We start from the raw sequence: 25,994 nt of genomic DNA, 5'->3' as shown, positions 1-25,994 counted from the left end.
TTGAAGTGACAAGATACAGTGTTTTGCATTACCTTGCCTTGCACTAATGTACTCTGTTCTAGTGAGAGAAAAAGAGAACTCTGGCTCGTTGGTAGTGGGATCCTCAATTAGCTGTAATAATATTGAAATTAGTGGAAAGACTGCCCCTGGGTAACATCATGTATTTTTTATTCATCGTTGACTTAACACAAGTACATTTTATGCTTTCTTGAAGAATAATGGATGTATGTAATAAATTACTGATAGTGGTTAAGGCCTTAGACACATTAGGCTATAATCTTCCTTATGAGAGGGGATCAGATCAATTGGGGGACTGCTGCAGAATATCATTTCTTTGTATGGGATCTGTCGCTTTGACAGATGACAGCTGCATAATTACGGCGCTCCGTAAATTGTTTTGACCCCTTCTTCTGCTATAGCTAGGAGAGAGAGTCTCATAATTTCCAATTATAGCCTGGCTAGCAGATCACAGCGCATATCGTCGCCACGCTCACACTTATAACACATCATCTTTTAAGGTGTGACAGGTCTGTATGGGATTGTATGGCGAGCAATATGGAGTTACATAAAACGCTTTGAACTTATAAAGTAATCTGTCACGCCCTTCAATGTCTTCCTTTTGTTATTGAAATAATTTAATCTGATCAATTATTTAAAAAAATGTAATCTATCTCTGATATTTATCGATTCCCCTTGGCCAGGAGACCTATCGGTCTTCGGCCCCTTAAATAGCAGCATAGTTTGTAGTTGGAGGCCCACTTAATTTGGTATCCGCTTCACTCACTGCACTACCTACACGCGCGGTAACAATAACGTGCCGGTGGCATCGCGAACAGCGCGGCGGACACAACCGTTGCGTGTGGCGATTGGCAATGTAATCCATATTTTTATTTGATGATGATGGGATTATTGTTTATTGTTTGAATAATATTGTACTTACTATTATTTGAACTATTTAGAAATAAAAAAAATTATTACAGTGTATTTACCGCGTAAAGACTTAAATAATAAAATTATATATTATTTGTTTATAAACAGCGCATAGTGTTAAATTAGAAGTACATAGCAATAAATATACGCCTTATCAAAATCGAGATATCAAAAATGGAATAACAATAACAAAATATATGTATGTATGTATATTGAATGTGCCTTGAACAACTGGATTATTTCTTATTCTCAGAATATTGTATTGAATGAGCCAACTTCTTTATTTCTTATTCTCAAAATAATGTATTTTATTGAATGTGCTTTGAACAACTTGTTGATCTTATTGTTAGAATAATGTATTGAATGTGCCTTGAACAACTTTATTTCTTATTCTCAAAATAATGTATTGAATCTGCTTTGAACAACTTGTTGATCTTATTGTTAGAATAATGTATTGAATGTGCCTTGAACAACTTTATTTCTTATTCTCAAAATAATGTTTTGAATGTGCCTTAAACAATTTGTGTATTTATTAGGCCCAGTTGTTTTGCAGAAATTCACATATGTGACAAAGTCGTTAAATAGACATTCAGCATCAATTTATTAAGCTTGTCAACTTATTACAATTTGATAGAAAGCTGATTCCTGCGAAACACCTGGACCTAAGTCTCAGAATGATACATTAAATTTATTATTAATTACTATACATATAGATTGATACATTAGATTTTATTAAAGAAACTCGCTGACTGATAATTTATTGTCTATTTGTATATGTTACTAACTCTATTCTCTGTCTATTTTTATATTATGTTGTTAAATTATTTTGGTTCTTTTAAGTTTCACACCTACTGAGCCCAGACAAGATCAAAGTTGTAATTTCTAATCTAATATTTTTTTAGAAGGCTTCAATTTGGGAGGCAGGTATGGGTACCGCCGCCCCGGGAACCATTAATTGGATAATCAACACCTCTGTCATAGGTCACCCCAAGTGGTTCGCTACGTTTGGTGACTTAGCAGGAATGTACGGGTTCATGGGGTGAGGTTTGTCTAGGTCTTGGCGGTGGATGCTTCTGCTCGGCATGATTGACTACTGTACATATACTACTATACTGTAATCGGGAGAGACTAGTTGAGGGAGACTTAACCTCTTCATCAGGACTCTCTCAACCCATCAACGGCATTCATACGCCCGTCAGTCCTAGACACACTGTTCCCCAGATTCTTACTCACTCCTCATGCTCTTTTCCTTCCCAGAATTTCCTCTCCTTCCTTTGCTTAAAAAGACCCTCCACACAGCATCACCAAAGATGTCATAGGCCTAGAGGAAAATAATTTTCTGAAGTTGAACTATTCTAAGCGCTATTCTATATTTTTTACATAATGACCAAACCTAGAAACGGTAAGTGTGAAACTAATAACACCAAGTATTTTTAAATGCTTTTTTAATGAAATTATATAAAAGATTATTTATTTACTTTGTATTTGAAATATAAAATAAAAACTTTTTTACTAAATATTGTATTATATTCAATATCCAAGGAATTCAATTGAAAAGTCATCATTCAAGAGTTTGTTGCAAATTTTTTTTATTTCCGTGATAAATATTTGTGATGGTAAGTTATCATTTTGATTAATTTGAACAACAAAGTTTCATCTGACATAGCACAATGTCACCCAATAATAGTCTTTAGAAAAAGTTATTTTAGAGCTCATTGTCGCTTATCATTGGCCATTGGTATTAAAAAATAAAATGTGTAAGTATTGTCTATATAAATATACCAATTAGTTTAATCACAGAACGCCCTTGCTGCTGTGTTCAATTTTAATGAAAATAGGTTGGCCTTCATTCAGTAATGCTCGGGTAACAGCAGATGATGTTGATATTAAAATATACCTTTTGTGCATGGCATTCAGTTCCCTTAGAGCAGTCAGCTTTCACTTTAATGTCACTTTATATTTAATAAGAAGGGCAATTTTCCAATTACTTATTTGACTGCCACACAATGGTAATGCCCTCTCCACTTTAACACTTCGCAGACCTGTACAATATATGATACCTACACAATATCATAAATAAATATTTGATTTACAATAAAAAGTTCTGGATTCTGTTATTGGTTTAGTATCAAAAAAATTTCATCAAATGGCTTAACATTCTTACACGGAGAAATGGAAAATCGTTTAAAAAATACAGCTTGTAATATCTTGCAGAAAAATAGTAGTTAGGTACTTTTGTATGAAAATCAATCCAGGATGTCAAAAAGTGAAACACATTATTGTTTTTCCTGAACTATTATTGGGTAGTTTATGCATGGATGTGCAAAAAATTTAAGATTCTAATTGTAATGGACCGTGTTATTTTTAAATTAAGTAAAAAAATGTTGTGAAAACAGAATTCACTATATTCACAGAGTTTAAATTGCTATGTCATCTTTGGGGATGCTGCGTGGAAGGTGTAATTTGTTAAGTTAATCAATCCAGAGTTGTTATTTGAATCGCTAATCCTTGTACCTCTTCCTCCACGAGCCATAAAATGAGCTTTAAACTTTTTTCTCTGTTTCTTCACCCGTAAGAAGAAAGTGCAACAGAACTCAAAATTCCTAAACACAAAATATGTATTCATAAATCAGCCTATACATAATACTGTTGTAGGTTGGCACACGAGCTTATCTGTGCGGACGGCCAAAAGGAGAACTATCTTTATAATCATTTTTCCAATCCAAAGTGAAAATGAAAAAAATTGAGTACCTAGGTACCAAACCATATATTTTTTCTAATTTTATATAATCGTATATCTTGGTGAATAAAAGCAAACAATTCTGTAGAAAAAAAATTAACGTATAAATAAATTACAACCTGGTGCAATGAATTAACAATTTTTTTAAACAGGAATTCAGTTGCGTGCGCAGAAACATCGAGACATAAACAAAAATAATACTAAAACCATTACTGATGCAAACACGGGTCGGGAATTTCGCTTTCTAAAAGGAATCACTCAATTTCCTCACCTATCTGATTTTTATTAGAATTTTTTAGTGTTCACGGTGCTAAAGGGTTAAATACCTACCTGCCCACATTGTGTTGAATACTTTACAATCATTGTGAATAAAATTGTCCAGCAAGAGAACAGTGTTCTGTTGTGTTATCATGAGTGAAGTTTAGTATTCTTATACAAATAGTGTAAAATTTCTAACCTAAGAGGTCAACATAACACAGATAACTTCATTATAATATAAATAATTCATCTCAATATGGGTTAACTTATGTTCTTACGACTTTAGTTAGAACGATTTATCAGTGTTAAAATTGTAATTTTTGCGCAAGCCATTTAGTTCAGTATTGATTTGTTTCTTATTGATTAGTAAAAATTTTGTGAGTTTGTGGAAAGTGATTTTAACGTTTGTAACATATATAAACCATTCTCGTTTGTAATGTCATGGTTTTAAGCTTGTTTAATGTGCTTGTTGTCAAAACAAAGTATGTACACACCTAATACAAACTCAGGAAGGTAAAATCGTATTCCTATATAAAAAAAATATGCTTTCGCTTTTATGTCCATTGCAAAGCGTGTAAATTTCTCAAAATAGTGATCTTTTTATTTGCTTACCTGAAACGGGTAGGAACTAAATATGCCGCGAAGAGAATATAATCTCAAATAGATATTTTTGATGCTGGCCACATTATTATACGAATTTGACGTTTTGCATACAAAATGAAAACATTTCAAATGAGCGGAAATCAATGATTTGACAATGACCGAATTGATCAGGCGAGGCAATCTTCTACTTGTATACAATGTATGTAGACTAATTTACACTGAATTATTAAATGAAGTGGGTGTATTAAAAACGTATTTTGTCCCTAGTAATGTATTTTTTCAATGATGCACGTAAATGTTTTCGCGTGGGCGCCCTAATCGAAATATCTTCCATGTTTCAGATAATATTATAATAAATGTCTGACGAAACATTGTCAAGATGTTTTGTAAAGGCTTGCTTTTGCAATTGTTAATTATCATTGAGATATATGCAAGGTCTATGAACATTGACAATAGCTGGATTCCTAGATTGACCAAAAAAGACTTGGATGGTTACTCTCTCGTGTCGCGAATTCCGCTGACTCGACTGTTCAGGTTTAACTTCTACAGAGATGTCTCTATCCTGTTCTATCCAATGCCGGAAGATGTGGTGGAAGCCAAGTTCACATTCAAAGCGCATGAAGAAAAAATGAATTATATAGGTAACTTTTAATAATTCTCTCTTTTCTATTTTTAACTGTCTTAAATATTGTCTCATTATATTTATTGAGCAACCGACTGCCAAAAGTTCCTGAAAATATAACGAAATAATCTATAATAATTGTTGTTCCTTTAGTTTTCTGAATATCCCATTCAATATTAGCATATTAAATACATCCATACAACATTATAAAAAATATAAATTGTTTGACACATAATAAGAGTTTACATATAAATATATAATACTAAGTAAAAAACTTAATGGGCCTTACTAATAAACGTGTTTTATATTTTACACATCTGATAGACAACCAATAATGTATGGTAAATGATTGTTTATCAGATGTCTAAAATTTAAAAAGTGTTTTATTTTCTGTACCCTTTTATTTGGTGTGCACCTTTTATGGTAGATAACTCCACCCGGGAGGCTCTGAGGAAAATAATTTCCATGTGTTATCAATGTGTATATATAATTTAATTGTGTCATATTTGGGGATGCTGTGTGGAGGGTCTTTTTGAGCAGAGGAAGTGACTTGAATTGGTCTTGAAGTGACCATTTTTGTAAGAGGGAGGAAACACCAAGGCCAACGAAGACGAAGATAACAAATGTGTTTTTGTTGTTTTCTATCTTATATGTTTTTGGCTTTCAAAAAGGGCCCCCAAACTTAGTGTAGGGCCCCATGTACAAATGTCGAGCGCGCATTTGGCGTGTTTCCTGACTATGCACCGGCGCTGAAGGAATCAATGACACCAGTTCCTTGGAGAAATCTATCCACAATCAGCCATTAAAACTGCATTATTTTATTTAAAATTGATTTTTTCTTCCAGGTGGAAAGTGTGTGGCTCAGGATATAGACATCTATTTAAAGAGCCGTGGGTTTCCAGTGGTGAGCCCCACGAATACCTCATTTCCCCAAGACTTTGTCGGGACCGGTGTGAGAAACCAAGTGATAACGCTGAAAATAAAATCTGACGAAAGCAATAATTCAATTGTGCTAAGAAATCCAATTCACGGGGATTGGTTTGGGATTGCTTTCGTCAGTTGGAGTGACCCTCTTTCTGACAAGATTGAACAACAGGGTAAGGAATACAGACAGGAGCATTAAACTCCTATTATTTAGTTCTGGATTTGCGGTAGCGAAACATATTCTTTCAATTTCCTGCCAAACCATTTCTCTCTATTTATGCTGTCCTGAAAAGTCATGCCCTTTTGGCTTGCAACAGCCGATATGTTGTATTTTAAAAATAATTTATGCTTTTTCTTTCGGTGAACACTATTTTCCCAATATTTAGATTGTGTGCAAGCTAGTGAAAACATATTTATATCTCACATGTGCTTTGCTGTATTTTTAAATTGTAATTATTTTTCATTGTAGGTATTGCCGCAGTCTGTGATACAATATTGTATACAGATATGAGAATAGTTAAAATAAATACATCCTTTAGGACCTGTGATCAGAAAGTAATCATAAATCTATTAAACCACACGACTCATACCAAAGATGTTTACAAATGTTATATTAAGAATGGTGACAGCAGTGATTTTGAGTTAAATTTATCTGTGATATCGCAGTGTGATTCCTGCCTCTGGGCCATACTAAAATTACAGGGAAGATCTTTACCGTCGGATGATGAAAATCTGTTTGTGTGCGCTGTTAATTTAAAAGAGAAACAAAATGATGTTACTATCAAATTTTCCCCTTATCCATTCGAATGGCATTATTTAGAAGTTGCCTACGGAAGTGACGATGTGTTGAACAGTCAAGCGTCCAATATAACTTTGTGTTCAGACATCGAAAAACTTCAACACCCCAAGCAATCAACTGATTTGGAAAACTCATCAGTGTTCGAACTCGTCAGAGATACCAAATCAGAGTACTTTACTTTTGAATACAATCTACCGCCCAACACAAACGAGTATTCCCCGACATTGTTGAATTTAACGTCAGGAAATGTGACGTATTTGAATTTCAATATTTTTCCCGTTCAAGATATCGGCGGGACACTCAGCTTAGGCGCAACATTAAAAATGGACCTGAAGTATTACATGGGATATAAACGGGAAAAAACAAACATGTCTGAATATTATTTCACGGAAAAAGATCCTTTCTATAAGGTTGTTGTTTGCGTCGGGTTAGATAAAGCTCTCATACCACTAGTCAATGAAACTTGTTTTATAAATGGTAAATTGAAACCGGCTACAATTGTAATAAACAGTACGGATTCCGACTCTGTATCGAACATTGTCCATGTCCCGTACCCCGAGATCGGGGCTTGGTACGTGACTATGGCGATATTTTGCGACAAGGAAAGCGTTTGTCCATGTAAAACCGAGCTTGAAAAGAACGAGACTAAATACCTGGTGAAGACGGGAGGAAGTCCTCTGAATGGTACCGATCTGAGTGGCACTGATCTGAGACTTGGATCTGATAAATGTAACGCCAGCGTTGTATTCTCTGTGTCTTCAGCCCCGTGCCTCGGGGGGAAATGCGGATTGAACGGAGCTTGCAACTTTTACATGTCTGGTGGATTTATTTACTCTTCATGTCGGTGTAAAGGCGGATACTCGGGTAACTTTTATTTATTTATTTATATAGGTTTTTATATTCAACATTAAAATCTTCATGATTGAGCCCACTTGCGGAAAAACAGCGTTATGTGAAAAGGTCTGTCTGAGATATTGACTGTAAAACATTTCATTTGACTGTGGTGAGAATATATATTCATAAATTTATATCCAATTTATACTTTTTTAATCAATTTATTAAATAGTTTTGAGTTCAATAAAGGTAAAACGAAAAAAGTAACGCCATTTTTCGATAAATCAAATAATTTACAATTTTTACAGTTTTAATTTTATCAAATAATTTACAATTTTTAGTTCTGAGTTTTATCAGGATCATTTTCAGAAGGAATCATTGGAAAAAAATGCAATATATATTTTTGATGACAAATATTTCAAAAGCCGCGCGCCGACCGCACAAACCGTTGGTTTCAACTGTGCTACTGGCCGTCTCTCTATGCCTTGAACTGCCTTCTATGGTTTGAACATAGCGCGTAATTTTAATGGATTTGCACAAAATAGCGTTATTGTGATAATGCTGTTTTTGTGCAGGTGGGTGCAATTGTTTGTTGAGGGCCAAAGTGGACTTTTATTTCAACTATTTTTTTAATTAATAAACAACGGTTTTTGGTATATAATTTTTCGATAAATGGGCTTTTCTTGCTGAACACAAACAAGAATAATTGACAAAATTGAAAAGAAGCGAAATGGAGTTAATTCTGGATATAAACGAAAATTTTAGCTCATGTGTATTTCCCTTAAAATAATAATGGTTTTTTTGTTTATTTCAGGGTGGGACTGTTCAGACACTTCTCACGTCACATCAGCCAGAGAAATACTGACGTCAGTTCTTTTCCTAACCCTCAGCAACCTGATCTTCCTCCCGTCAATCTATTTTGCCATCCGTAGGAAATATTACACGGAAGCTTTGGTCTATTTCTTCACCATGTTCTTTTCGACTTTCTACCATGCATGTGACGTCGGGGACTCGAACTACAGCATGTGCATAGCCAGGATGGGAGTCTTGCAATACTGCGATTTCTTCTGCGGCCTTCTGTCATTCTGGGTGACTCTTGTCGCGATGGCTTCCTTGGATAAGAGGATAGTGTCTTTGCTGCACATGTTTGGAGCGGTGATGATTGCTTTCGGCACGGAAATGGATAAACAGGCCCTCTTGGTGTTCTTAATCCCCGTCCTCGTAGGAATATGCGTAGTATTAACTGCCTGGATGTTCAGATGCAAGCAGACGGGGAAGATGTTCCCTGCGAGGGCTTATTTAGCCTTCTATCTCCCTGCAGGCCTGATCTTGGCTTCGGTCGGTCTGATTTGTTATGCTTTCCTGCAGACTAATGCCAACTATTACATTGTGCATTCCATTTGGCACATGATTATTGCCCTCAGCGTACTGTGCCTGCTGCCAAACAGGGAGTACTTCATGCCAAAGAGCTAGTATTCAAATTCCGCCATTACAACCAACGAGAACTTAACACCTGAGACGTGTTCCGTTTTTCATGATTGTAATGTTCTTCGCGGGGCGTAATGGATATTTCATTTCTTTCAAGGTTTTTTACAATCTTATAATCGCATTTATGATAATGATAGAATCTGTAATCAAATAAATTTATGTATGTTGCATGACATTCTGCACTGTTTGAAAATGGGGTGGTCAGGGAATAAGTGGCATAAAGTGTAGATATTGATGCTCCAATAAGTAATTTTTGCTATACGTAATAATGTATAATAAATATATCTGTGTCGTCATTACCCAGTGACCAGCCAGGTGCTCTCAAATTGATATTTAATTCTTATTTGTTTGTGTGTTAACTTCTATTTTATTTCTACTTTCAGATTGCTAACTCCATTTGAACTTTATTTGTGAATTCTGCCACTTTGCACTGATCGCCTCACGCAATATGTGTGATCTAAATATTAAATGTTATATTTAATTCTTGAATAGTATACAATTTGTTATAGGAACTAGACATTTGAAACAAGGCAAACAAGGATATAAATAATTTTGTAAGATACTTATTCATAGTGACTATTAATATGTGTAGATACTATAGAAACAAAGAAGTCCTGGCTATTAATTAAGAATTAGTACAATCCTACACTGCATAATTATAATAATTGTCGATATATGACGTCATACATGCAAATACTCACTCAACTATAAGAAGTTACTAATATTAAGATTATACTATTTATTAAAACTCATATTTCACCATTTTCTTGCCGACCTGAAACTACCAGTTTCAGAACTATGTGCACTACTTAATATATGTATATATTTATAATGTTTGTTATCTTATAAGTCCTATTCGCAAGGGTAGTAAATGAAGTGCTGCCAGTGCTGTAGTTGGCCATACGGCTCTGGAACCAGAAGTTGCATGTGCACTACGTAGAATGATATTTAATTTAGGTATTTAGCTAAGTTTATTTTTGTCAAATTACATGTTGTATTATGTACCAAATAATATGTAATTTTTTAAAATTATTTGAGTGCCTGATATATATATGTATATATATTATACCTAATAGATATAATGTATTATTACAAGATGGTCACAAATTTTGTATTCTTCAAAAAATCTCCCTCAGTTTACAACTTCTGGCGTGTGCGTTTTATATTCTCTTTCACAGTCTGTCTCCGTCCATTCGCTATATATGTCCACATAAGAAGCATTGATAAATGTTAAATAAAGATCAAAAGGTTAAATTAAATAACACACTAAGTGAAGATGAAATTTTGGAATTTAGAATTCCACAGGGGACTGTCATTGGACCAATTTTGTTTATAATTTACTTTTAATTGTTAAATTCATGGTAAACTCATATCTGACGATACTGCAATAATTATCGAAACAAAAACATGTAACAAAATTACCAATGCAGCCAATCAAGACATGAAGGTTTTCAAAAAATGGTTCGATAACAATCTATTATTACTCAGCACAGAAAATACTTATTATATTCCCTTCTCTCTGAAAGATGTGCCAAAAAATTTACTTGACATAACAATTCATTCAAAAAATTGTATAAATGACATTACTTGTAATACGGACTGCGCTAAACTGAATCATAAATGTAATGTTAAACATCTCTGGATAAATATGTCAAATGGAAAGACTAAGAAAACTTATCTTCTATAACATATTAAACAAGAAAACTATCAAAATTTTATATTTTGCATTAATACAGTCGTAATTGGGTGGGGAGGGGACTTTAAAGCTACCTTACAGCCCATAATAACAATTCAAAGATTAATTATTAAAATTATCCTTAGGAAACCATACGACTTCCCAAATTTAGAGATATTTTGGGAATTTAGTGTACCAACAATCACAGAATTGTATAAAAGAAAAGCCTTATATCAAACTTATAAAGAATATTTCATCAATAAAATTCACCCTTTAGATTGCATAAGCAATAGATTCAAAACAAAGCGCCTAATAGCCATCCCAATGCTAAGAACGACCATGGCTCAGCATCACTACTTGTATTTAGGTGTGAAATAGTGAAATATATTATTGTCCAAAAACAAAATTTGGGTAACCAAAACTTTGAAAAATTAACAATTCAAAAAGCAAATTAAATCCCTCAAATTGAATAATGATATATTGTACCCTTAATATACGTATACTCTTATTTTTTATGCTTCCAATTTTGTTGTCCGGGTTAAATCTTCCCCATAGGAAAAACTAAACCCTTCCACTCACTTTTCCACAAATGATCAGCTAGTCAATCAACACTATGTAAGTGCATTATATAAGTACAATAAATACAAAACAATACAAGAACAACAACACGTCAACTCACCAGATATCAAATGGGAAAAAAATTCACCGTCTCCAGATATTTTCATATCAGAGGGTTCGGCTCGGTAGAACTTCTAACAGGGCCTATAAATCCTACTGATCCCTCAACATAAATATTTAAAAAATCTTTTGTTATCCTACATGTATTCAAAATGACCGACTTTTGCATCTTTATATATAAATTTTTTGATAGATCTAATACGCCTAAATTTTTAATTAGAGAGCTAGGTATAATGCCAGTAGCCGAAATAACGAATGGTAATATTTTTATAGTCTGAGAATGCCAAATTCTTTTTATTTCATTTCCTAAATCTGTGTATTTTCTTATTTTTTCGCTAACAGATTTTTGAATATTACAGGAATTTGGTATAGCGACATCAATTATATAAGTTATTTTTTTAATTTTGTCATGTAAAACTATATCGGGTCTATTATGACTAATCGCTCGGTCTGTTAGTATAGTTTTATCATTTTTTTATTTTATGCTTCCGATTTTGTTGTCCGGGTTAAATCTTCCCCATAGGAAAAACTAAACCCTTCCACTCACTTTTCCACAAATGATCAGCTAGTCAATCAACACTATGCAAGTGCATTATATAAGTAAAATAAATACAAAACAATACAAGAACAACAACACGTCAACTCACCAGAGATCAAATGGGAAAAAAAAATTCACCGACTCCAGATATTTTCATATCAGAGGGTTCGGCTCGGTAGTACTTCTAACAGGACCTATAAATCCTACTGATCCCTCAACATAAATATTTAAAAAATCTTTCGTTATCCTACATGTATTCAAAATGACCGACTTTTGCATCTTTATATATAAATTTTTTGATAGATCTAATACGCCTAAATTTTTAATGAGAGAGCTAGGTATAATGCCAGTAGCCGAAATAACGAATGGTAATATTTTTATAGTCTGAGAATGCCAAATTCTTTTTATTTCGTTTCCTAAATCTGTGTATTTTCTAATTTTTTCATTAACAGATTTTTGAATGTTACAGGAATTTGGAATAGCGACATCAATGATATAAGTTATTTTTTTAATTTTGTCATGTAAAACTATATCGGGTCTATTATGACTAATCCTTCGATCTGTTAGTATAGTTTTATCATAATATATTTTATAAAATTCGTTTTCTAAAAATGAATTTGGTTCGTATTCATAGTATGGTACTATATTACGGCAGTCAATCAAGTTATGTTTAATTACCAAATTTTGGTGAATTATTTTTAAAACTTGATTGTGCCTAAATGTATACTCGGACGGTGCTAATATAGAACATCCAGATATAATATGTTCTATAGTTTCCGGAAAAGCCAAACATTTTCTACACAAATCATCAATTTGATTTGTATCTTTGATTATATGCTTTCTATAATTTTTAGTATTAATGACTCTATCCTGAATGGCAAGCATAAATCCTTCTATTTCTGCGCTCAACTCTCCAATACTCAACCATTTGTTTGACGAAAATTTGTCAACATATGTTTGGTTGAGATAATTGAAGTGTTTTGCGTGTAAAATTTTATTTGACCAGGAATCTAATAATTCCTGGTTGGGATTTATAAAAATGTTGGCATTCTCATCGTATAAATTTAAAGGTGTAATATTTCTATCTGCCTTGCAAATTTATAATATATACTATTTATATTTTTATTTCTTTTAATATTTTATTGTTATAATATTAATTTTCTAAAATTGTGTGGATTGAATTATGTTTGTAGTGAATTTGAAGATTGAATTATGTTAATTTGTATTTTGAATTACTTTTTGTCGCTCCTGTTGCTCACCTCATGGAGTAGTAGAATAATTAGGAAAAAAATTATATTTTTTATTAATTTTTAAAAGAAAGACAAACATTCCCGTGTTACGAATAACCTGACAATATTTGAAAATCTACTACCACATTATTTTGCAAACTGTTATAATTTGAATCTTGTAATATTTTGTTATAAATAAAATTAAATAATTAAAATGCGTAAATATGTCTCATAATATAAGAAGTCTGCATGTTGTGACAAAACTCTCTCTGTACGTACCAGTAGTATGTATAAGATAATTTTTTTACCTTCTATATCTTTGTAAGCATACTTTCTTTATTCCATATTGTGATGCAAAACAATGTAAATACTAACCAAAGATTTATGACAAAGTTTTTTTTATTAAAAATATGATTTTATGTTATTCTTGACCAACTTGAATGTCTCTTTTTAATTTATTGCTAAATATTTATAAAAATTTTAATTTCTATGTTGATGTGTCTTGTAGTTTTTAATTTCACTGTCTGTAGGTACACATAATGCTTCTTTATACCCAGTTTACAATATTATTTATGTTGGTATATCAAAATTTTCAGAAATTCATCTCATGTTTCAGTCAATATGTTCGCGCAATAGTATTGCCAATACAAAAAATATTGACAGTATTATTGTGTGTTGGCCTCCTTATAGCTTTGTTTATTTTATGCCGTCTATTAACACACTTCATACAACTTGTCACAATTAACTTTGCAGTCAGACTTTTGACGGCCTCTACGGTCGAGGGGAACTCTCGACTAGCAAGCCGAACGTTGCGGGTTCAAATCCTGGCGTGCTCTAGTGAATTTTGTTTGATTAGTTTGTGTCATTTAACAATTTATTAATTAAAAATAATATATAGTATATTTGCGGCACGTTCCTGAGTGGAAGATACTCCCAGTATCGCCCTGGTGTAAGACCACTATTCAGAATTTAAACGTTGCTTGGTATGGCTTCAGCGGCTTTTTTGCTGACCAGATCTGAATAGCCCACTCGCACTCGCCCTCCTTCCTCTCCCCACTACACTTCAGCCTCACAACATACCCCAGTTGGAGATTCCATAGTCTCACTGGCTCCAGACGGTTGTAATGGACCTGTTTGGGGTAAAGGAACGTAAAGATTTTTTTTTTATATAAATTAAAATACGTTCAGAGAATAGGGAGAAACGAACAGACTATGGACATCTTTGGGACATCCTAGAAGCTTTATTATAGAAACCTACGTCGGTAATAGGTGTTAACCACGTAATAATTGAAAAGGGGCGCGTTGGGTTTCAACGAATCAGACCATTCCCAAAATCAATTAAATAATTTTTCGCCAATCACGGAGACTAGGGGCGGTCTAAAGACGCGAAACACTCTAGGTTGATTTACTGTTGAGCTAACCTTGGGATCCGGTCTCACGATGCGTGTAAAGGCACTTGGAATTCGACGATAAATTTGCATTCTAAGGCAGAAACGTAGCGATACCCAACCATCGATAACGAAAAAAGGGGGTGACGGTCTGGTGAAAGAAGAGGGTGTTTTAGAATGTTTTGGACCATAAGACATATTACGAGGTGATCCTCATAGAGAGAATTGTTTACGTTCGCTGAGGTTCTGAGTGCTATTTCAAGTGTTGACAATGGACACGAATTTTAACTTAAGATGGGATGTTTGGCCGAAATTGCCTAATTATATTAACACGGGGGAGATGCAAGTTGGGTAATTAAGAAAAGACATAAAAGTTAATGGGTCACGAAGTCTTTGATTAACGATCAAAATTTTACGACCTTTTTTGCGCGTAAACAAAGTTACGAGGATAATATATTGAAATTCCTAGATGAAGCGAGAAAAGAGTATATGGGTTGGGCTAAAACTAGACGCAAAAAACTGTAAAAACAGGGATGTACTGGGCGTAGATCGCCGAAAAGAAAGGACCGGAAATCGAAAAGAAACCCGAAAAGTAGTTTAGCTCATGATGGAAGGGGCTTCAACGACTCGGGTAGTGGACAGCGTTGGGTTACGAAATATTACCAGAAGATATGCGGCGGATATCACGAAAAGAGTCAAAACAGGTAGGCGAAATTACAAAAACGTGTCGGATCAAATTTTGGAACGAATGCCTACGTATGTCATCACCGAGGGGAAGGTATATGTGTCCTGGGATCACCCACGGATCGTGTAGACACCAATCAAATGCTAGAAGGCAGCACACAAGGAAGGATACTGGATTGCGCAAGGGCTGGACATAATAGGTGAAAAGCTTCCGTTAGTTGGGATAATTTATCGATTATATTATCGATATCAATAGCGAATTTCTCGGAAAGATTTCGAAAACAACGATATAGAAATGAGCTACACCTAGTCTATAGGCCGGAAATCAACCAATATTACGGACACAACACGCGTACGAGAAAAAATAATCAAATAATTTTGCGCAATAATCTACAACGCCGAAAATCATTTACGGGAGGGCGCCCGGAAGTCAGGTCACCGAGTACACGCCTGTACCCATCTCGGCAGGGTGGTAGGTGTTTACCTCAACTCGGCAGGCGGGAACAAAAAAAAAACTGAAACGGGGTTATGCAATTCTAAACTTAACGGGGAGTGAAACCTCGAATTCATAAAGACGAAAGTCGCACAAATTTTAAGTCGATTTATTCGAAAAAAACATTATTAAATAGCGTTGTTTGGAGGAAATCGGGGCTTTTTTTCGTTTTAACTTGGTAGGAGTCGGTCTTCGAGAACTTAACGTCGCGACAGTTTGGTGTGCTATCTTTAAACTAAACTGATAGAGTTTTAAATATAGTGAAGTTGTGGTTTTAATATTAATTGAAATAATTGAAGTGTTTTAAAATTTAATTAGATTCAACCAAAAAAAAAAGGGTAAACTCATAATTAGACGATACTAAATTCACGGGTTGGAGTCTCTTGGTTCAGACTAATATAGAACGATGAAACTCAACTGCAGTAATGTTTAATAATAACGCGTGTGCCATTAGAGGAGAAAAAAATAGAGAACCATAATAATTATCAAATGACCTGACGAAAACGGCTAAGACAAAGTTCTAACTTTATTGTGAAATTGAAGAGACAGTGTTTTCCTTGCGAGCACGGGAAGGATTTTAACGGTTTACACGATATAAGAATTTAGTGAAAAAATCGAAGTGAACGTGGCAAATAATATATGAAAGGTTCTAGGGAGGGGGAGGGGGTTTTGGGTAGATCTCGGCAAATACTTACTTAGATACTCTAAAATAGTCGATAGGGAGAGATATCTAGACTAGGTACAGTGGAGGCCAACAAATACCTATGCATGTCAACTATCAACTTACGGTTAGGGAGGAAGAGATATTCTATTGAAAGAAATGATCCGCTTAAACATTCCGAAATCTAGTATTCGGTAATTTATGTGCTATCTACGGGGCGGCGTATGAAGGTAGAAATTTTAGCTAGAAAATTAGATCCAATATGGTTATAGTTCCTACTGGCGAGTAGACGGGTGACATAGATAATCGATTTCGAATTTAATACGAACCCTTAACGGCTTAGGGGCTTCTACATCCTACCTACAGCCCCTGGACGTGGATTAATGTACATGTCGTCGATATCCCGACTGGACTGGTAATATAACGATTTTGGGTGAGTGATCTTGCATGAATATATATTTCCAGAACGTTAAAATTGCGACGAAGATGGGGCTGCAACTGATAAAATAGTATCACATTTAGAACTGTTTGCTTGCTTCTAACAGCTGTGTTTAGCACGAGGCCAATGACCTACTTATTTGTAAGCAGTTAGTGGCGACACACGACCCAAAAGGAAGAAAAGGGACCCCATAAATCACTCGACGTCCGTGCCTGACGACAAAAGTCGTACATTCTACCGAGTTGGCAGCCGCGCAGAGGCACCTCAAATCAACATGGAAGCGACTAGCTGCAACCAACTCATGCTCAAAACAAATAAAAAATCAAATTAATAATATTTGTATAACCTTATATGTTCACTAACAAATTCCCGAATACCTTTGGCCTCGGCTTAGAACTCGCCGTTGGAGTATGTTGTCCGTAAGCTGTCTTGGGAAGCACACAACTTCCTCAGCTCAGAAGATTTTCTACTTTTCCTCATCACGCGATTTCGGGGCGTCAACGTTGTATGGAGAATCACGAAGAGTCCGGAAGGTCATCCCTTTTCGCGGGGCCGGGTCGGGTGAGAGGACACGAGAGGCGGTATGAAAATTAATGTCAAGTTGGAATGTTTGGGCCTTGGTTCGCTGCGAAGGCGTTTAATCGAACGGGCTCCAAGTCTTTCAAAATCGCGTGGAGGGGACGTCGGCGTGACGAACGAGGGTTCAAAATCGGAGGACGAACACATACTAAAGCGGGGTTTACCCGGAGGTTGATGCAACTCGACTGGAAAACCCTCGAGATCCTTTGCAGCAACCTTCGTGAGGTGGATAGTAGGCCTGGCGGCTAGTGGACGTTGAAAGCCTCACCAGAACAAACCTATTTGAAACATGCACGCGTTTAGCATCATGACAAGGGAAGCAATGAAAATTCCCCTTTTACAGTCAGTAAAGTAGTCCGTCGGAGGAAGCGGGGCGGGGTGATTTGGGATATTCCAACAGGTGCATTACCTCTCCCTCTGACGTGAGCGGTCCGGAGGTGTCAAGGCGACTATAAGAAGAAGTTAGACCAGACCTCGGGGAAAGCCAGACACGTATTGGTTCTTGGGGTTGTGCATTTGGAAGAATAGCGACCATTTCATTTGGGGCAGTGAGGTGCCGACCCAGTTTGCAAAAAAAAAACCTTTTTCTCGTCATTCAATCCGTCCCCATCTCCTTTTCTCTCGTTTCCACTTCCATCCGCAACACCCAAAGTTTACTAACCACAGCTAAATCCATTTATCGAGTTTCAGTACATCGTTACAGAGGTCGACGAGAGAGTCCCAGTACTTATGCGGAAACAACACACTATTCAACGAAGGGTTTAATCTTAGAGTAATAATTATAATTATATTATTACTCTAAGGGTTTAATAGCCCGTACACAAGAGGGGGGGGGGGGTACGGTTCTATGTCACAATCTAGAAGTTATAAACACGGGGACATTAGAAATGGCGGGGATACAAGGCAATTGTAAAGATATGATATAAGCTGTTAGGTCGATTAGTAATAGGGTCCAGTATTCGAAAGTTAGGTGAGACACGCACTCGTTCCTTGTAGAACTCGCTGAGGGTCGATGGACGTTTTCCCCACACTTTGGCTAAAAAGAACCGGGAGTTACCACAGAAAGGAGACATTAAATACCTACCACCCCATAGCGGGGGGGCTTCGAATTAACAAATCACACAACGTGAAGTTAAGGGATTTATTGTAGACCAACCCCAGAGCGAAGGCCTTATTTTACTGTGTGCGATATCACAGGGGCGGGGAATATTCAGAGTTAGCTAGGCCCAGCACGATATCGTTTTGCAAAAGCGAAACTGAACGCTGGAGAGAAGGAGGTATAAAAACCTCATTCAAGCGAGTTAGGACAATTAGGAGGGCGAGTCAACACATTTGGTGCCTTGAGAACCAGGAGCCGAGAGTTTTACAAGTTGGGGTGGCTTCATTGACCTTATAAGCGATAGAGGTACGAGTATGGTGTCTCAAGAAAAAAAAAAATGAAAAAAAAACGTGTCAGGAGCGAATAGAAAAAAAAATAGGTCGAAACGAATGTGGGTCAGTTGTAAAATAGTCTAGACAGGTGAACAAAAATTAAGCTGGACGCACTGTTAGACTCTAGTGTCATTTATGATTTAATTACTTACGATGGAGACGGCAAGGCACCGGACAATAGTGGGAAAAAAAGGTTACCTACTCTAACGGATCTACAGCCGGTGGTAGATTTATCGCTCTGAACGCGGCAGGGATGTCAGTCGGCTGTTTGTTGGGACTTGTGTGGCGCCGTTTCGGGTAAAGTCGCCTCAGGCGCGCCGTACAAATGAATAAAGAGAATTAATACACAATACGGTAGTTAGTAATGAATAATATAAATTGAGTACTTTTCACGAGACTAATAATAAAAGGGAAAGGTTACACAGTTAAATGGGAAAAAAAAAAAAAACGTAAGCTGATGTTAATCAACATTTCATGAGAAAAAAAAAGAGAAAATAAATAAATAGACAAGTTGATTACGGAATCTTTATTTGAGTGGAGATTTGTATTAGTTGATATTGCGAAATGTACGCCAACCTTCGATAAGAAAAAATATACAAATCAGTTAAATGACCATAATTTGAGAAGGGCTCGCATTTAGATGGTGAAACGTAAAGCATCTGACTAGTATTTTTGTAGACCGCTTTTAAAAAAATAATATGAAATGAATATTATTCAAACATTTTAAATGCCTTACAAAAATGGGTAAAAACCGTACTAATATCTGTTTGTCGTTTTGAAGAGACTCATTGACTCATGTCACTTGAAAATTATTGCAAACTAAAAGGAACTAATAGACCTTTTCATGATTTACAACGGTCGGGCCATAAATCTTAGAAAGAAAAAATATCCACCGAGCATTTACGAGACCACTTGTAGTAGGTAAAAACGGTTTTTTATCTTTGGATAGAGCGATATTAAGGGGAAACCTAACCGGTGAACATTTTAGAAGGAAACAGCTTCGAAAATACAAGCTTTCATACAAAAGGGATCCGTCTATCCTCTTAATATAGAGTTAAACTTTGCAATGGGTGGTGATAGCAGATAACAGATATTGTATGCGCTTTTGTACGACGTAGGTTGGGGTCTTTGAGTGCGTTTAAATTCGTTGAACGAAGTTTGGAAACGTTATGCGTGCAGACTTCGGTAGTGTCGGAATGTGTATATTACAAAATGGTCGGTAGATAACGGGTTTTCGATACCTAGCAAGCAATATAAAGAGGGAGAAAGTGTGAGATGGTAATAATAATAAGGTAAACCGAAGACTAGTGAGATTTGACTTGGTTACGAATCGGGACAGCCGGGATAGTGAGAGAGGGGAGATAATAATTATTTTGTTATGTTTTCGTAAAGGTTTAAATTAAACGTAGTGAGTACAAGCAGGGATACAATACGTTTGCGTACCACGACGAGTTCATTGAACCTACAGTGAACATTACCGGTGATTACTATCAAATACTTAAGTTCGTTACGTAACGGATGTTTTTCGGTGAAATAAATGCAGTGTTCTTGTGAAGTGAATAGTTACAACCATTGGATATAATCTAACTTAATATTTGAATAAAGTGAAAACAGTGATATTATGAGAAAAACTACAGCGTGAAATAGTGACTAAATTCTGTGAATAAGAATAAATAAATCCGTTTCAATTAGTTCAACAAGTAAACAAAGCACGTTCAGTACAATACGAATATTAAAACAAAAGATAGGTAGTCTCGCAAAGCTACTACTTGGATGACTTAGTCATATATTTGTGCGGAAATTTCGATGAACATCTAGGACACGTAAGTGCAGTTTTAGGGAGGTTGCGTGTTCAATTCAATAAACCAGATATAATCCAATTCAAGTTTTATCAAGGCTTATTGATAACCGGCCACACATACGGATTATTATTTATTAAAGAAAATGAATGAAGTCACGCGAGGAAAAAAAAAAAACAGAGAAAAAAACCACATGCAAAATAGCTACGCGTTTTAAATAGATTCATGTTGCGTGCATATCATCATGGAAAAAAAAAACATACAACCGAGACTTCAGTCAGGTACCCATAGAACTTTGCTTCGACCCTTTGGGGGTGCAACAAAAACTTAGCCATAAATGTGTAGTTAAGAGGAAACACGTTTACTGACGAAGCGCCTAGAATATAAAGCAAAGTTACGAGTTTTGTGACAAATGAAACCGTGTTTCGTCTTAATGAAATCACGAGTGGTAGGAGGCGGCAGATTTATGAATGGCATTGTGCCTTACGTTTTGTTTAAAGGCATTTGAGTTAAGACACGTACAGGGGCGAACTTCGTGAGAAGCAGATAAGCCAAAAATTAACGGAAGATTGGAAAGAAAAAAAAAGGAAAAGACCCATTCTAGAATTTATTTTGCATTTAGGGAAAATAGGAACATCTCCTCTTAGGGAGGTAAGGGGTACGCAACCTTTGGAGTACGAAAAAAAAAATTTGAAAAAGGAAGAAAAATGAGTCAATCTAAACCTATTGTTAGTAATGATTTCACCAAATAAACACCAAAACGTGTTTATCCGCTGTAATCCTTACTAAAGGGAGGCTGTAATGGACCTGTTTGGGGTAAAGGAACGTAAAGATTTTTTTTTATATAAATTAAAATACGTTCAGAGAATAGGGAGAAACGAACAGACTATGGACATCTTTGGGACATCCTAGAAGCTTTATTATAGAAACCTACGTCGGTAATAGGTGTTAACCACGTAATAATTGAAAAGGGGCGCGTTGGGTTTCAACGAATCAGACCATTCCCAAAATCAATTAAATAATTTTTCGCCAATCACGGAGACTAGGGGCGGTCTAAAGACGCGAAACACTCTAGGTTGATTTACTGTTGAGCTAACCTTGGGATCCGGTCTCACGATGCGTGTAAAGGCACTTGGAATTCGACGATAAATTTGCATTCTAAGGCAGAAACGTAGCGATACCCAACCATCGATAACGAAAAAAGGGGGTGACGGTCTGGTGAAAGAAGAGGGTGTTTTAGAATGTTTTGGACCATAAGACATATTACGAGGTGATCCTCATAGAGAGAATTGTTTACGTTCGCTGAGGTTCTGAGTGCTATTTCAAGTGTTGACAATGGACACGAATTTTAACTTAAGATGGGATGTTTGGCCGAAATTGCCTAATTATATTAACACGGGGGAGATGCAAGTTGGGTAATTAAGAAAAGACATAAAAGTTAATGGGTCACGAAGTCTTTGATTAACGATCAAAATTTTACGACCTTTTTTGCGCGTAAACAAAGTTACGAGGATAATATATTGAAATTCCTAGATGAAGCGAGAAAAGAGTATATGGGTTGGGCTAAAACTAGACGCAAAAAACTGTAAAAACAGGGATGTACTGGGCGTAGATCGCCGAAAAGAAAGGACCGGAAATCGAAAAGAAACCCGAAAAGTAGTTTAGCTCATGATGGAAGGGGCTTCAACGACTCGGGTAGTGGACAGCGTTGGGTTACGAAAGATTACCAGAAGATATGCGGCGGATATCACGAAAAGAGTCAAAACAGGTAGGCGAAATTACAAAAACGTGTCGGATCAAATTTTGGAACGAATGCCTACGTATGTCATCACCGAGGGGAAGGTATATGTGTCCTGGGATCACCCACGGATCGTGTAGACACCAATCAAATGCTAGAAGGCAGCACACAAGGAAGGATACTGGATTGCGCAAGGGCTGGACATAATAGGTGAAAAGCTTCCGTTAGTTGGGATAATTTATCGATTATATTATCGATATCAATAGCGAATTTCTCGGAAAGATTTCGAAAACAACGATATAGAAATGAGCTACACCTAGTCTATAGGCCGGAAATCAACCAATATTACGGACACAACACGCGTACGAGAAAAAATAATCAAATAATTTTGCGCAATAATCTACAACGCCGAAAATCATTTACGGGAGGGCGCCCGGAAGTCAGGTCACCGAGTACACGCCTGTACCCATCTCGGCAGGGTGGTAGGTGTTTACCTCAACTCGGCAGGCGGGAACAAAAAAAAAACTGAAACGGGGTTATGCAATTCTAAACTTAACGGGGAGTGAAACCTCGAATTCATAAAGACGAAAGTCGCACAAATTTTAAGTCGATTTATTCGAAAAAAACATTATTAAATAGCGTTGTTTGGAGGAAATCGGAGCTTTTTTTCGTTTTAACTTGGTAGGAGTCGGTCTTCGAGAACTTAACGTCGCGACAGTTTGGTGTGCTATCTTTAAACTAAACTGATAGAGTTTTAAATATAGTGAAGTTGTGGTTTTAATATTAATTGAAATAATTGAAGTGTTTTAAAATTTAATTAGATTCAACCAAAAAAAAAAAGGGTAAACTCATAATTAGACGATACTAAATTCACGGGTTGGAGTCTCTTGGTTCAGACTAATATAGAACGATGAAACTCAACTGCAGTAATGTTTAATAATAACGCGTGTGCCATTAGAGGAGAAAAAAATAGAGAACCATAATAATTATCAAATGACCTGACGAAAACGGCTAAGACAAAGTTCTAACTTTATTGTGAAATTGAAGAGACAGTGTTTTCCTTGCGAGCACGGGAAGGATTTTAACGGTTTACACGATATAAGAATTTAGTGAAAAAATCGAAGTGAACGTGGCAAATAATATATGAAAGGTTCTAGGGAGGGGGAGGGGGTTTTGGGTAGATCTCGGCAAATACTTACTTAGATACTCTAAAATAGTCGATAGGGAGAGATATCTAGACTAGGTACAGTGGAGGCCAACAAATACCTATGCATGTCAACTATCAACTTACGGTTAGGGAGGAAGAGATATTCTATTGAAAGAAATGATCCGCTTAAACATTCCGAAATCTAGTATTCGGTAATTTATGTGCTATCTACGGGGCGGCGTATGAAGGTAGAAATTTTAGCTAGAAAATTAGATCCAATATGGTTATAGTTCCTACTGGCGAGTAGACGGGTGACATAGATAATCGATTTCGAATTTAATACGAACCCTTAACGGCTTAGGGGCTTCTACATCCTACCTACAGCCCCTGGACGTGGATTAATGTACATGTCGTCGATATCCCGACTGGACTGGTAATATAACGATTTTGGGTGAGTGATCTTGCATGAATATATATTTCCAGAACGTTAAAATTGCGACGAAGATGGGGCTGCAACTGATAAAATAGTATCACATTTAGAACTGTTTGCTTGCTTCTAACAGCTGTGTTTAGCACGAGGCCAATGACCTACTTATTTGTAAGCAGTTAGTGGCGACACACGACCCAAAAGGAAGAAAAGGGACCCCATAAATCACTCGACGTCCGTGCCTGACGACAAAAGTCGTACATTCTACCGAGTTGGCAGCCGCGCAGAGGCACCTCAAATCAACATGGAAGCGACTAGCTGCAACCAACTCATGCTCAAAACAAATAAAAAATCAAATTAATAATATTTGTATAACCTTATATGTTCACTAACAAATTCCCGAATACCTTTGGCCTCGGCTTAGAACTCGCCGTTGGAGTATGTTGTCCGTAAGCTGTCTTGGGAAGCACACAACTTCCTCAGCTCAGAAGATTTTCTACTTTTCCTCATCACGCGATTTCGGGGCGTCAACGTTGTATGGAGAATCACGAAGAGTCCGGAAGGTCATCCCTTTTCGCGGGGCCGGGTCGGGTGAGAGGACACGAGAGGCGGTATGAAAATTAATGTCAAGTTGGAATGTTTGGGCCTTGGTTCGCTGCGAAGGCGTTTAATCGAACGGGCTCCAAGTCTTTCAAAATCGCGTGGAGGGGACGTCGGCGTGACGAACGAGGGTTCAAAATCGGAGGACGAACACATACTAAAGCGGGGTTTACCCGGAGGTTGATGCAACTCGACTGGAAAACCCTCGAGATCCTTTGCAGCAACCTTCGTGAGGTGGATAGTAGGCCTGGCGGCTAGTGGACGTTGAAAGCCTCACCAGAACAAACCTATTTGAAACATGCACGCGTTTAGCATCATGACAAGGGAAGCAATGAAAATTCCCCTTTTACAGTCAGTAAAGTAGTCCGTCGGAGGAAGCGGGGCGGGGTGATTTGGGATATTCCAACAGGTGCATTACCTCTCCCTCTGACGTGAGCGGTCCGGAGGTGTCAAGGCGACTATAAGAAGAAGTTAGACCAGACCTCGGGGAAAGCCAGACACGTATTGGTTCTTGGGGTTGTGCATTTGGAAGAATAGCGACCATTTCATTTGGGGCAGTGAGGTGCCGACCCAGTTTGCAAAAAAAAAACCTTTTTCTCGTCATTCAATCCGTCCCCATCTCCTTTTCTCTCGTTTCCACTTCCATCCGCAACACCCAAAGTTTACTAACCACAGCTAAATCCATTTATCGAGTTTCAGTACATCGTTACAGAGGTCGACGAGAGAGTCCCAGTACTTATGCGGAAACAACACACTATTCAACGAAGGGTTTAATAGCCCGTACACAAGAGGGGGGGGGGGGGGGGTACGGTTCTATGTCACAATCTAGAAGTTATAAGCACGGGGACATTAGAAATGGCGGGGATACAAGGCAATTGTAAAGATATGATATAAGCTGTTAGGTCGATTAGTAATAGGGTCCAGTATTCGAAAGTTAGGTGAGACACGCACTCGTTCCTTGTAGAACTCGCTGAGGGTCGATGGACGTTTTCCCCACACTTTGGCTAAAAAGAACCGGGAGTTACCACAGAAAGGAGACATTAAATACCTACCACCCCATAGCGGGGGGGCTTCGAATTAACAAATCACACAACGTGAAGTTAAGGGATTTATTGTAGACCAACCCCAAAGCGAAGGCCTTATTTTACTGTGTGCGATATCACAGGGGCGGGGAATATTCAGAGTTAGCTAGGCCCAGCACGATATCGTTTTGCAAAAGCGAAACTGAACGCTGGAGAGAAGGAGGTATAAAAACCTCATTCAAGCGAGTTAGGACAATTAGGAGGGCGA

General features: G+C 36.7%; 1 protein-coding gene across 5 annotated transcripts; it reads left to right on the top strand.

Moving 5' to 3' along the window:
- Positions 1 to 4,049: 4,049 nt before the first annotated feature.
- LOC149416760 (post-GPI attachment to proteins factor 6) lies at positions 4,050 to 13,043 on the top strand. Of its 5 annotated transcripts, none has more exons than XM_089640948.1 (5): positions 4,050 to 4,089; positions 4,873 to 5,172; positions 5,999 to 6,250; positions 6,547 to 7,740; positions 8,525 to 13,043. In XM_089640948.1, the coding sequence occupies exons 2-5, from the start codon at positions 4,911 to 4,913 to the stop codon at positions 9,181 to 9,183; spliced, it is 2,367 nt and encodes a 788-aa protein (XP_089497074.1). In that variant the 5' UTR covers positions 4,050 to 4,089; positions 4,873 to 4,910; the 3' UTR covers positions 9,184 to 13,043. The 5 variants fall into 5 exon arrangements, with proteins under 5 accessions (XP_089497074.1, XP_089497072.1, XP_089497075.1 ...); XM_089640946.1 differs by having other exon boundaries at positions 4,061 to 4,134; XM_089640949.1 differs by lacking the exon at positions 4,050 to 4,089 and adding an exon at positions 4,158 to 4,331.
- The last annotated feature ends 12,951 nt before the right edge of the window (positions 13,044 to 25,994 follow it).

The sequence above is a fragment of the Hesperophylax consimilis genome, chromosome 16 (genome assembly GCF_061612785.1).
Source record: "Hesperophylax consimilis isolate HC1 chromosome 16, BYU_Hcon_1.0, whole genome shotgun sequence".
Classification (NCBI taxonomy): Eukaryota; Metazoa; Arthropoda; class Insecta; order Trichoptera; family Limnephilidae; genus Hesperophylax; species Hesperophylax consimilis.
The sequence above is the reverse complement of the archived record's forward strand: the minus strand, read 5'-3'. Positions and strand labels throughout refer to the sequence as shown.